We start from the raw sequence: 12,296 nt of genomic DNA, 5'->3' as shown, positions 1-12,296 counted from the left end.
TGCATCTTTGAATTTCAAGCGTAACATCTAGATCCATACATAACTAAAAGAAGTTACCTACCACGACAGAGAGGTATCAGCAACGAGCAACGAGCAACGAGCAACGAGCAACCTCGGCAGCTAAAAGTTATATCCGTGGATGTATTCCATCGTCTGCTCCACTTCAACGCGGGAAGAAAACACCCCGCCATTTCATATTGCATATTGCAGGTGGGGAGCTGAATGACGGATCAACGAATCATCCAGACCAAGCCATGGCAAGAGTAAGCATTCCTATCTTGTTGGCCAGAGCTTGTATCCCCAACCCTTTTCCCTAGGTCCTCTCCTTGGGTACGCGATCACCTGTCACACGGACGGATGGTTAGTTGCCACCTTGTGGAATCCATTTGCTATGTTTTCCAAACCTACCTTACTGGCCAAACAATCTCCAATTTTTTATTCAATCAATAATAATGCGTTGTACGAACTTTTGCAGGATCATTAAGATAGCTAAATCAAGCAAACAAACCAAACGAGGAAAAGATAAACTTGGCTAATCCTGGAATCCATTATGAGCAGAAGAACTGGAAAAATGGTACACGTGGGAGAGAGCATTTACCGTCCATGTTAAACGCCAGTCAAAGATGACTTTTATTTTTCCACGTTTCCCCGCCCTCTAATTTTTTTTTTTTTTTTTTTTTTTTTTTGGCTTCTTTCGCCATTCTCACCCTCTTCCCAAGAAAGCTGCATTCCCAACAAAAACCACCACCCATCGAACATGTAAGAATCGACATATCGATTTCCGAAAATTTTTGAATAACGAATTTTCAAAGCTCCCCTTCCCCCCCTGGAAGAAAATGCTAACAAGAATAATAAAATAAGAGCAGGATCCCAAAGAAAAAATGGCCAATTGGAAGACATCCGAATTAACACCCAGGTCATCCGTATCCGACCTATGTAGACAGACAAAATGCAATTGATATGTCGAATCAAAAGAAAAAGAAAAGGAAAGGCGCAGAAAAGAGAATAACACAGGATTGAGAAAAAGAATCAAGGATATTTCCGTCAGCCGTCATGCTCCCCTGGAGTGGATCATTTTTTGTTTCCCGCATTTGTGTTAGCGGCAACCCAAAAAACGCCCCCCGCTCACTCGAACGAGCGAGGGTGCTTCTTCTTCTTTCTTTCCCCTTTTCCTCCTTGTTCCCACTCATCTCCTTTCAAACTTCGAAAGAAATAAAATGAAAATTTTGCACCCCTTACCTACCAGTTGCGGAATCTTTTCAATTCAGCAGGAATCAGTTTCTCAGTTCCCCACCCATCTCTTGCTATTCTTCTTTGTTCTCTTCTTTTAACCCTTGGTGGCTTGAAAGTGACCGCGCTGCTGCTCCTTGACTATTCGACAGGCGCGCCAACCAGTTGAGGTGATGTCGATTTTGTGTTATTGATGTTGATGATGTCGCTCCAGTTCCTTCTGCGGTCAAGGCGCCATACGAGGGAGCCGCTAATCGTGGTCCGCGCGGGTGTGGGTCAATGGAAGCACTCCACTGCTCAGCGTTTAGTTGCTTGGCCGTCATGATGCTGTTGATGTTCGCTTCGTAAGCTTCGGGGTGTGGGGTGCTGGTGCCAGATACATCCACAACATCGGTCGCCCCACCCTCATCGCCGTGCATCTCCATAACAGCGTTCCGGATTTCGCGGCTAATTCCCTTGAAAGCATCCATTCCGGCCTTCTCAGCAACATGCACGTGCGTTCGGTGTTTGCCACCCTGTTCAGTTCGGTGGAGGTAAGAGCGCACGAAGAAGCGGAGAAAAAGGAAAGTCAAAGGTAGGAGGTAGATGACGTTGAGCGAGACGGCGAAGGCTTGGCCAGTGGTATCTAAGCAGGTAAAGGTGCGAGACTCCAAGCCATACCGAATTTCCCGCTTCTCCAGCACGGCCTGTGCTGCGCGACCTCCATCTATACCAAATAGTTTCCCATTAGTATTGAGGACATTCTCCGCGATGCCTTGAGCTCCAGCTGCGCGGAGGGCCAGTTTTTTGAGCCAGGGGCCCATACCGCCAGCAGTATCATTTGGTGCAGCGGTAAGGGCGCCGGGGATAGCGGAAGCAAGGGGGCTCAAAGCGACCGGGTGGAGGTCAGGGACAGGGAGCGTATACGAGATAAACAGATAGGAAGCAGCCAATGTAGTGCCAATTAAAAATTGGGTGATCTGCATGGTGGTTAGGCTGCGTTTGATGCTGAAGGGGACGCGAACGGATAATGCAGTTAATGTGTAATAGAAATACTCCAAATCGGTTAGCTTTTCGACAACCCTGTAAGCCTAAGGAGAAGGACGAAATATACATACCATCATAGCGTGAATAGCAGAGTTGAAGAGAGCGAAGATCCAAATAGGAGCGGCCATGTATCTCATTCCAGCCCACATACACATCATGGCGCCGGCGTGGTGGTAAGTCTGGAGAGTTGAACTCTTCTTCCCCTTGGCGAGGATAATGGCGGTATCGATAACTTCATAGAACTTGGAGAGATAGAAAAGCCAGCCGAAAAAGGCCAATCCTTTATTCCAAAGACGGCCGACATCAGTGGGATCTGGAACACCATCAGGGCCCAATGTGTATAGCGGGCTCATCATAGTCCATTTTTCAGCGTTGCGATCATATATGGCAGCATTCCCCAAACCACGGGGACCGTTGACTTTGCAGAGCATATCGACGATGTTCACAAAGTTGTGCTTTTCGGCTCGATCGGGCCAAGACTGATAGAAGGCTTGGGCCATGCCAGCAAAAGTCCAAAGAGAGTAGACGGTCAGGAAAACATTGTGGATGATGACGAAAATCTTGAAGGCTTTTGTTTTACTAAAAGCCCATGGTCTGTTACCCCTTTGCTTATTGACATGGTTCATAGAGGCAACGGTTGTTGCATAGATGGCTGCAACGGTCAAGGGAACCCGCGGTTCTAGAAGTTTGCGGTAGAGGGTCGCAGGGATGTTGAAGGGCTGATTCCATGTGGGCTGAGGAACAGTGGGTGGCGGGATTGTTTCTGGGAGAGGGGAAGGCGGGAAATGGAAAAAGGAAGCGGGAGGGAGGCGTATATGGATGGAGGCGCTCATGGCCGGGAGTTGTTGATAGAGAGATCAGTCAACACAGTCACGGTATAGGAGCCGACTCGAATAGCTTGTTTATCTTGCAATTAGATAGTCGCGCAGCTGCACCGGTCTTGGAAATAGAAAGACGGTTATAGACGAAGACCAGGAGACGAGCAGGTTGCACTGATCAAAAGGGAAGAGTGAGTTAGTGATGATATGATTATGTGATGCTGTGATGATGTGATGATGTTATGATGTTATCATAGCATCATCGTACCTTGGCGGGCGAAGTCAAAAGTCAAATGGGTTCAGCGCAGCTCTCACTGACTGAAAACAACAAAAAAGTAAACAAGTTGAAAGTAGCTTCGAGTCTCAGCAGAAAACGGAGGCGGCTGCAGCAGGAGGGACGGTGAAGAGAGAATGAAAGCAAGAGAAGTATGCAACTTCGCAAGGGAGCAGGAAATGGCGACGCGTAAAAAGATACAATAAAAGTAAGAAGGAAGAGAGAGAAAATCTGCAATCACAAGCCCATCAGGCCAGAGAAAAAGAGAAGAAAAAGAATATGAAAGGAAAGAGGGAAATAAATTTGGGGAAATGAACCAGAAAGCGGGCCCAGCTATCTAAGGACCAGCGGGGACAGCTGGGGAGGATTGTTGGGGCAAGCAAGGGGAGCAAGCATGGTCAGAGCGATTCCATGTATTATCATGATAATACATATAGTATTAATTCAAGAAGAACGAAGCCAGGGATGGGGCCATCTGAGGAGGAGCAGAGACATTGTTGAATTGCAATTAGTAGCACGGAGGAACCTGCAGATATCATTCCCACCAGCAGCATGTTAGTAGTTCAAGGAGTGGTTTCGAAGGGCAGCAAGAGGAGAAAAGAACGAGATAATCCGGGCTTATTGGCCAATCGCGGCGAACGTTTTCTCCTAGAGAAAGGATATTTCTTTGCCTCGAGTTTGGAGATGGTGGAATGAGCGCTGGTGTCTCCGCCAGCTGCTTGAGCCTGTATATCTAACCATCCCATGCAATGGCTTGTGATGTTGGTCTGATCGATGATGGTTTTGTTGAATGGAGGCTGCCTATTCGAGACTAGCGTGGCAGGTTTTCTGCCACACAGCGTTGGCCCTAGGCTACCTGTTACGGACTAGCGCACCGCACATATATCCCACAAAGAGCCCTAGCCGCTGTGTCACCTGACTGATCTCCAGTCTTGAGGGAATGTCGAAGGAAAAAATTAAATATAAAAACGGTGAATTTTGTACCATATACCGCCAAAGGAGACCCTGATCGTCCAGTTTTCGATTTTGGGATTCTGTTGGGGAACCCGAAACCCACATTTTCCGGCAAACTGGTACACGCGCCGGTGTGGTTCCGCGGCGCCTCTCCCGCCCGCGGCCATGGCAATGAATGGACCTCCAAGTCAAGATAAATATATCTTGTTCAGCACAACAAGTGCTTCCTGCAAAACCACAGCATCTACGGAGGTCGGTTTCAAAAGTTTCGTTCAAGCACTAAAAACGCCACAACAGCCACTAGAAATTTATCCCCTCGTCCGTAGGTTTGTGCAAAATTAGCGTGGTTTCAATTAGTGTATGGAATTCTGCACCGGCGCCCTGGGCATAACCAATAGAATCCTATATAATTTTATATGAATAATAATTGGTCATTTAGATCCACTGATTGAAGATCCCATGTAAATCTTAAGAATGCGTATGGAATTCAACGCGTTTGAAGCCCTGCCTGTCTGCCTGCCTGCCTGATTCTCATATATTCACCCACCTATCCCCCTACCCGCGAATATGGAACCCCCCAAACCTGCGAACGTGGAATCCACTGAGAAACCTACTAAATCCAATGGTGAGTTCCTTATATTAATCAATTCAAATGACCTAGCTAACTAATTCATTCTCTAGTTCATACAAAAACATCAAGAAAATGAAAACAGCCTGTTGAGAAGGTTATTGCAGAACTTCCACCTCTATGTATGTATGTATGTATAGGTTTAACGTCCCGGAGAAAACACGGGCAGCGCCCGTGTTTCAGAAGCCTCCCGAAGGGCATGGAGACGTGCTACGCTGGAGAGATTTCTATGTACACAGAGAGAGAAAACAGAATCCAGGTGGCAACTCTTGAGAAGACTCGGCTCATTGCAAAGGATTTTTCTGAGCTGCGCATCCACTTCTGGCCCGACGTATGGCCATTCATGGTGGGGCTATAGTGTGGTTCCCTGAGGGGACCGCCGCTGCCGTGCCTGGAAGGCTTTATAGTGAGCAGAGAGGGATACCTCTCTCAGTTGATCAGAAAGCTGTCTGTGCTTCTAACATCAGAAGAAAGACAGACAAGATAAATAATGAAGGAGAGAGCACTGAAGAAGGTTGTGACAGGAAAAGAGCAGAGAATGACAGAGAGAGCAAAGAAAAGAAGAAGAAGCATTTGAGCCGATAGAGACAAGGGCAAACGAGAGGAAAACAAAGCAGAGCACGCGTAGATACAATGCCGGCAGTCAAAACCATATCAGCTGAGTCAGACACGTAGACTGTACTGATTACACCACAGCTAATTGAGACAGATGAGCCTAGTTGTGCTATCTGATCTGTCTGCATAGACTGTGATGTCCCTGGCAGTTGCACTAGCTACCGTGGGTGTACTCAGCAGGCCGGCCTCGTGGAATTGCTGCGGGGGTTGTCAGATGGTTTGCAGCCAGCCGGCTGCATTACCTTGTGCAGTACCGTGTGTAGAACTGCGTGCAGTCCAGCAGTTCTTAACCCTAAGCTGTTAGCTCTGAAGTACCAACCAATAATTTCTCATACTAAATTCTATGTAATCTGATTTGTTGATACCACTCCACTATCTCGCGTTTTCTGCTCTACGCGTTCTACAACCTTGGAATCTTCTCATCTTGATCCATATTCATATCCACCGTGGATGCGATCACCCCCCTGGCCACCCTGGCCACCCTGCCCACCCTGGGATAGAAATATGACCTCTACAGGTGATTTCCAATTCTTCAATGCTTCTTTTCATCAGATTGACTGATTTATTTATTAGACAGTACAAAAACAGGTGTAAAGCGAAAGCGATCTGTCAGTGCACTTCTAGCAGACATTCCACCTCTGAAGAGTATTAGATTCAAATCCATGGAATCTCCTCATCGCTCTCCAACTGCCAATCTGCCCAATATTGATCCGCGGAATCCATACACCCTATTCTCTCTCTATATCTCAGAGTCTGATATTCAGAATATTGCCTGTTCCCTACGCGGAGATACAGATATCAAGGAATTCAGCCATCAATCCACGGGAATGGCAGCCAACTACTTCTACAGAAATCAAGGTATTTCTTGGGCAGATTATCTATATGGGAGTACATAGATCTCCGGCAATTGGAGATTATTGGAACAGGAATGATGTTCAGGGGCCAGTTCATTCATCAAGACTTCATATGGGACAAAAGCGATTCGAGCAGATCAAGAGATATATTCATATATCCAACCCTCGCAGGCTGGAATCCTCCTCCTTTATACAGAAGCTAGAGCCTTTATACTCCAACTTCCATGCAGCATGCCGGAAATACTACAACCCAGGTTCAAATCTCTCCATTGATGAGATGATGATTCGGTTCTTTGGACGGTCCAAATACACAGTTAAGATGCCTCAGAAACCAATCAAGCAGGGATATAAGGTCTTTGGACTAGAACAGGGGCTATCTTTGGACTTTCTCCATGTCTAATGATAATCTCCGCATAAGTACGATGTTCCGTACTCCAGGATTAACCAAGACTGGATCTCTTGTGGTGGAATTGATTGAACGGTTGCCAGTATTTATACAGAGCTCCGCGGCTCCTGCAGCTCAGAGCTCCGCGGCTCTGAGCTCTCTACAGCACTCTGAACAGCATCTAGAGTTGAATAACAGCAAAGAGGTTGCTGGCTACTCAATTTACATGGACAACTACTTCACCTCTGTTGCTCTATTCCATTATCTTCGAAAGCAAGGAATTGGAGCTTGTGGAACCACCCGTCCTGCCAATCTGCCTCCTCTTCTACAAGAACTAAAGAACTCCGGACTATCCGCTCATATTCCCTTCAATACTCTGTGTATAATACCTCAAAATGAGGTTCTCTGTCTTGGATGGAAAGACAATAATATAGTATTACTACTGTCTACAATTCATATGCCAGACAGCTTTGTTGAACGTGTCAGGAAGCGCCCAGGATTGAACTCAACTAATGGCCCTCAGATCCGGAGGATATTTGGAGACAATTGGCAAAAAGCAGTGGAGATTCCTACCATCATTGATGATTACAATCATAATATGAATGGGATTGACCTAGCAAATCAGTATAGAGCATCCTATGAGACTCATATGCCCACTAATCGCACCTGGTTGACAATTCTGTACTGGATTATTGATCATGCCATTGTCAATGCTTATATTCTTCATCGACTGGCTACTACTGGCACTACTGGCACTACTGACACTACTATATCTCACGTTGAATTCCGCCGGCAGCTCTATATTCAACTCCTAGAATTCTCAAATCCTCTACCTACTACTCGATCAAATCCGGATCTAAATCACCAGCGAATTTCTCTGCCATCTTCTCAAACTTGTGCCTGGTGTCAGTATAAAAGAAAGAGAGAAGAAGGGAATAAAGGAAGAGCTCCAAGATCAAGATATGGTTGTGCAGCATGTAACAATATTGCTCTCTATTTGAAGAGAGGATGTTGGAAGGAGTTCCATTCCAATGATATTAATTAGGGCTAGATCAATAGATTACATAAATTACACTAAAACACGCCAATACGGCCGATCTCTCATATAATCCAGTAGTTTTCGCGTATTTAATACGCTAATGTACACGCTAAAAAATACGCTAATTGTGTCCTCGCGGCCAGACGAGGGGATAGCAAATAAGAGAGAGATAAATCATTGACTTGATGAAACTGAAACTTCTTCAGATTCAAAGAGTTTTATATTATTTGAAGACTGATTGCCCAGCATTTTTCACAGCTCTATCATATAAAATAGATGAGGTTGAATTGAATAAGAACAGTCTGTCTGTCATCACAGTGTTTATTTGATTATTACATTAAAACCACAGTGATTTTAGGGTGGCAATCAAGGTTTGAAAAATCAACACCGGCAGTACGCTAGTATCCACTTTTTGCGTGGAGGATCTGTGAAGCCAAGTATGCAGCAAGGCGAAGATTTTCCCCAGAATCCTCAAGGTTCATCCCCTACCATGATTCCCTGCTCAATAGAGTTTGACTGGTGAACCAGATCCACTCCGCTGAATGGCTGATCACCCCAGTTGCCACACCCATCAGGGTTGTGATACCTCGGCAGGGTCAACTGGACGGAGTAGACTAGCGCACTACTTCGCCACAGTACGAATCGCCCCAACCCAACCCCCAACACTTTTGTCCTGAGAACATTTCTAAGTTTACAGGACCCAGAACCCTATCATGGATGTTCGTATATGTTTTAAGTTTTGTGAGAATAAATAGGGAGGAGCCACACGCAGCTAACCTTCAGGGATCCAAGCAGATTTTTAGTGAGCAGCGAAGCTGTGTATTTTCTGCTATTCCCGTTTAGGATTAATTTACGCTGAGTCATCCTTCGCTCTCGTGAAACCAGCCGTGCAAATGCGCCGCCAATGTACTGTATATACTCCGTACCCCAAGAGCCTTACACTCACTCCGAAACGATTCAAAGAATAGCGGGGCACCAGTGTGTTGGTTGACAGCCCCGCTAACTTCTGCAAATCACATGTGCCTAGAGGGTGCATGACCGAAATTGAGGCTGGTATTTCTCTACCAAGGAAGGTTGCCGGGATCTCGCAGCGAACGTTGAAATGGCGGATCCTTTAAGCATTACTGCCTCAGCCCTGACTATTATTACCACTGGCGTGCAGTCCGCGAAGTGACTCTATGAAACTGTTCAACACTTCAAAGATCGCAACAAAACGTTGCGTAGGCTTCAAGATGAGCTTGAGGATCTCATCCTCACCAAGATTTTGGACTTATTAGCACAGGTGACCAATAATGAGACGTCAATATTGGCGCTTCTTCAAGGTCCTATCAATCAATGCAGCCAAGTATGCTGTGAGTTCGAACAATCAATGAAGATTTTCAGTGGGAAATCAAAGATGGGCTTTCGAGATTGGACAAAAATGGAATTTATGAGAGGTGATATCAATGAGTTTATAGACACTATTGTAGGCTATGAGTTAACAATCTTAGTCGGCCTAGGCACTGTTACTATGTGAGTTGCAACTCCTCCTTCTTTCGCAGACTTTTCTAATATCTTTTCATAAGGCATACCTCCAAAGATTCCCACCAAGTGCTTCAAGTGTATAATGAAATGATCCAGGACACAGCATACAATCTTGAGATCCACTTACAGCAAATTGATGAGAAAATGGCGCAATTTACTTCCCAAAATGCTTACACCTCAGACATAGCGCTGCCCGCCCTGATTGATCTCATACAACACTCTCCCAACAGGATCTACATCAGCAGTTAAACAGCTCGTGTATGCAGGCTGTGTATCAAGATATCATGAACAGGAGAAGATCACTGGATCCTGTTTCAAGAGAAATTTCATTGGATCCGCAGGTGTCTGAAAAGACGTCATAAATAATGAGAGCTTGCCAGGATTCTACTTTCAAACTCTCCTCTGATTTGGTTTACTCTGGCGCTTAAATATTGCATGTATGTGTCTCATCAATTTCATACTCGTACAAGATGATAAACTAGGTTTCTGTCAATATATAGTAAAAGCACCGCCACTAGGAGTGAGAATTACCTCTGCTGAGACCGTCGCTCTTTCTTGTCGTGATGAAGAATAGCATAAATAGAGTGTCATTTTCCTGGGAATTGCCAATTTCTTCTTCTTCCTCTGTCCCGACTTGAAAGCAGAATGCTACTCTTCATTTAACTTTCGCCCGAAGAATCAAATTCCAGACATATCACAAACCCTGTAAGTGTTACTTGTCTCCGTTAGCTGTGAATGACATGCTGACATACGTAGTCTAGCGATACCTGAAATACAATGGCGTCGCTCAGCCCTGATGAACTGAGAACTGTTGTTTCCGCGCTGGCGCAGAAACTTGATTCATTGAACATTGACTATGCCATTATGGGGGGTGCTGCCACCTGTCTGTTGTATCCCGACCCCACTCGCAGCACCGAAGACGTTGACTTGGTCATTCATGTTGATCAATGTATGATCACCACCGACTGTCTTACAACTCAGCTCCTCACATCCTTCCCAACCGATTTCGAAGGAGTTAGCTAGTTCGGGCACACCATTCCCGCATACAAACTGCGCCGACCAGGAGGTGCCACCCAGTTAGTGGAACTAGAAGTATTCGACTACCAAAGCTGGCCGCAACGTCCCCAGCAAAACATTCAGACCGCCACACGGAAGACGTTGAATATCAATGGTCGCGCAGTTAAATTCTTTGGCGCTGAATGGATCCTGCGTGAAAAGATTTTGTCTCAGTATCAGCGCCAAGGTAGTCCAAAAGAAGGAACAGATATCTGGGATATCACTAATATGATCCCTTTGGCAGTGCCAGGCAGACCAGAGCTCGACTTCAATCAAAGCCAGGAGTTACAAACTGCGCTGGCAAATCTTGTTCAAAAGAGGCCAGCCTTAGTCCAGTCTCTGAAGGCAAAGGTCAAATACACCGCTGTATTCCAAAACTAACAAGTTTCTCTGTCCTCCGCCTCAACCCGGTCATCGATCGAGCGATAGAATTCAATGAAGGTAGCAGATTCCGAAATAATCATCCATCCAAGGGTCAAACTACTAGGGAGGGCGAGAGCTTGCTCCATCCGGTGGCCTTCGGGGGGGGGGGGGGTTACGCAGTGCTGCAGATGTTACCGAAATCCGTTAGCAGGGAGAAGAGCATGTAGTTTTGTTGCTCGACGGAACATTAGAGGTATAACATAGTCTTACTATACATCTGGCAGATGATATGAATTCTATTACTTAAGTATTGTCCAAGAAAGAATATCCCGTGTATTGTAGTCAATGAAGGGGGAAAAGCATCAAATAGAATTCCCCCTCATATCTAGTGGTTATATGAAGGTGGACTTGCCTGTGTTCAAACATGTGTTTCTATGATGTTCAGTCAAAACCTTCAAATAACTCATACATGTTCTGTATGGTGAGCTACCTCCTTTAATTGACCATATAAAAGAGGTAACTTTTCTGTAATATTATGTACAATGACTGTATCAGCCCCCCTCTGAATGTGTATTTAATAATTATCATTTCACTAGCTAGTCATTAATTAGTGATCTAGCACTGAATTCTTTTTCTCTGTTTTTGTATTGATTTCTATTCTTAATTTATTCTTATTCCTGCTCATCTACTTTGAAATCTTTGCATTTCTGTACAAGTGAGAAAGATTGATAATGGCCTTTGCTGCTGATATTGCTGTTGAAGCTGCTGCTGCATGAGAGCAGCTACAGCATGATCTTATTATAGAGATAACAGCACGGAGAAAAAATGCACTGAAAATCAACAAACAAAGCAGATCAAAGAATACAAAGATAATATATGCAGAGAAACAAAATGAATAAATGATAATATATAAATTTATTTTATTTCTATTTCTTCTTTATTTTTATGTATGAAGAGAAATAGAATTTGATAGACTAACTTCTCACTGCTACTCAATCTCCACTATTTGTATGATAAAAATGATGTAGTGAAAAGAAGTTTTCAGATGATCAGATTATTTCTGAGCAGAAGATAATCTGATTCTTTAATGAGGGAGTTCTCAATCATTCATTTAAAGAGAGTCATTATAAAAGAAAGCATATGAATGCTGAGGGAGAAAGATGGTGTAGACAATAGAAGAGAATTGAATTAAACAATATCAAACAACTTTTATTGATCTATACAATATACAACAGAGCAGATAGAAGAACTCTCATTCTCATTCAATTGATAAGATTTTGAATGGCATGTTAAAGACTCACAGATTTATGAAGCATATATAAAGATGTACAAAATTTGTGAACAGAGATGTAGACATTCTGATGAACAGTTATATTGAGCTGAATATGATAAACTTTATACATCAATGCTGAGAGAGATGGTAGAGAAATGGAAGGTATACAGTTGAGTCTTTTCTTCATACAACAGCTGATTTTTTCATGAATCATCACATATTACTGGGAGAGCAGTTCAGACAGAACATGCAGTTGA

At 44.4% G+C, this 12,296-nt stretch overlaps 4 protein-coding genes across 4 annotated transcripts; 3 read left to right on the top strand and 1 right to left on the bottom strand.

Annotated features, from left to right (window-relative positions):
* Nucleotides 1–1,304: 1,304 nt before the first annotated feature.
* HCAG_02169 (conserved hypothetical protein) lies at nt 1,305–3,089 on the bottom strand (the record flags this gene model as incomplete). Its single annotated transcript, XM_001541948.1, has 2 exons — nt 1,305–2,189; nt 2,328–3,089. The coding sequence occupies 2 exons, from the start codon at nt 3,087–3,089 to the stop codon at nt 1,305–1,307; spliced, it is 1,647 nt and encodes a 548-aa protein (XP_001541998.1).
* A 1,780-nt stretch (nt 3,090–4,869) lies between these two features.
* Nucleotides 4,870–7,893, top strand: HCAG_02168 (predicted protein; the record flags this gene model as incomplete). The annotated part of the gene is made up of 7 exons (XM_001541947.1): nt 4,870–4,927; nt 5,003–5,052; nt 5,100–5,261; nt 5,704–5,800; nt 6,119–6,403; nt 6,838–7,689; nt 7,844–7,893. The coding sequence occupies 7 exons, from the start codon at nt 4,870–4,872 to the stop codon at nt 7,891–7,893; spliced, it is 1,554 nt and encodes a 517-aa protein (XP_001541997.1).
* Nucleotides 7,894–9,219: 1,326 nt separating this feature from the next.
* On the top strand, nt 9,220–9,596 carry HCAG_02167 (predicted protein; the record flags this gene model as incomplete). Its single annotated transcript, XM_001541946.1, has 2 exons — nt 9,220–9,335; nt 9,389–9,596. 2 exons carry the CDS (start codon nt 9,220–9,222, stop codon nt 9,594–9,596), a joined length of 324 nt encoding a protein of 107 aa, XP_001541996.1.
* Nucleotides 9,597–10,124: 528 nt separating this feature from the next.
* HCAG_02166 (conserved hypothetical protein) lies at nt 10,125–10,784 on the top strand (the record flags this gene model as incomplete). The annotated part of the gene is made up of 2 exons (XM_001541945.1): nt 10,125–10,361; nt 10,425–10,784. The coding sequence occupies 2 exons, from the start codon at nt 10,125–10,127 to the stop codon at nt 10,782–10,784; spliced, it is 597 nt and encodes a 198-aa protein (XP_001541995.1).
* Between the last annotated feature and the right edge of the window lie 1,512 nt (nt 10,785–12,296).

This window comes from Histoplasma capsulatum, genomic scaffold (genome assembly GCF_000149585.1).
Source record: "Histoplasma capsulatum NAm1 scaffold_2 genomic scaffold, whole genome shotgun sequence".
Classification (NCBI taxonomy): Eukaryota; Fungi; Ascomycota; class Eurotiomycetes; order Onygenales; family Ajellomycetaceae; genus Histoplasma; species Histoplasma mississippiense.
This window is presented reverse-complemented; position numbering and strand designations above follow the sequence as displayed.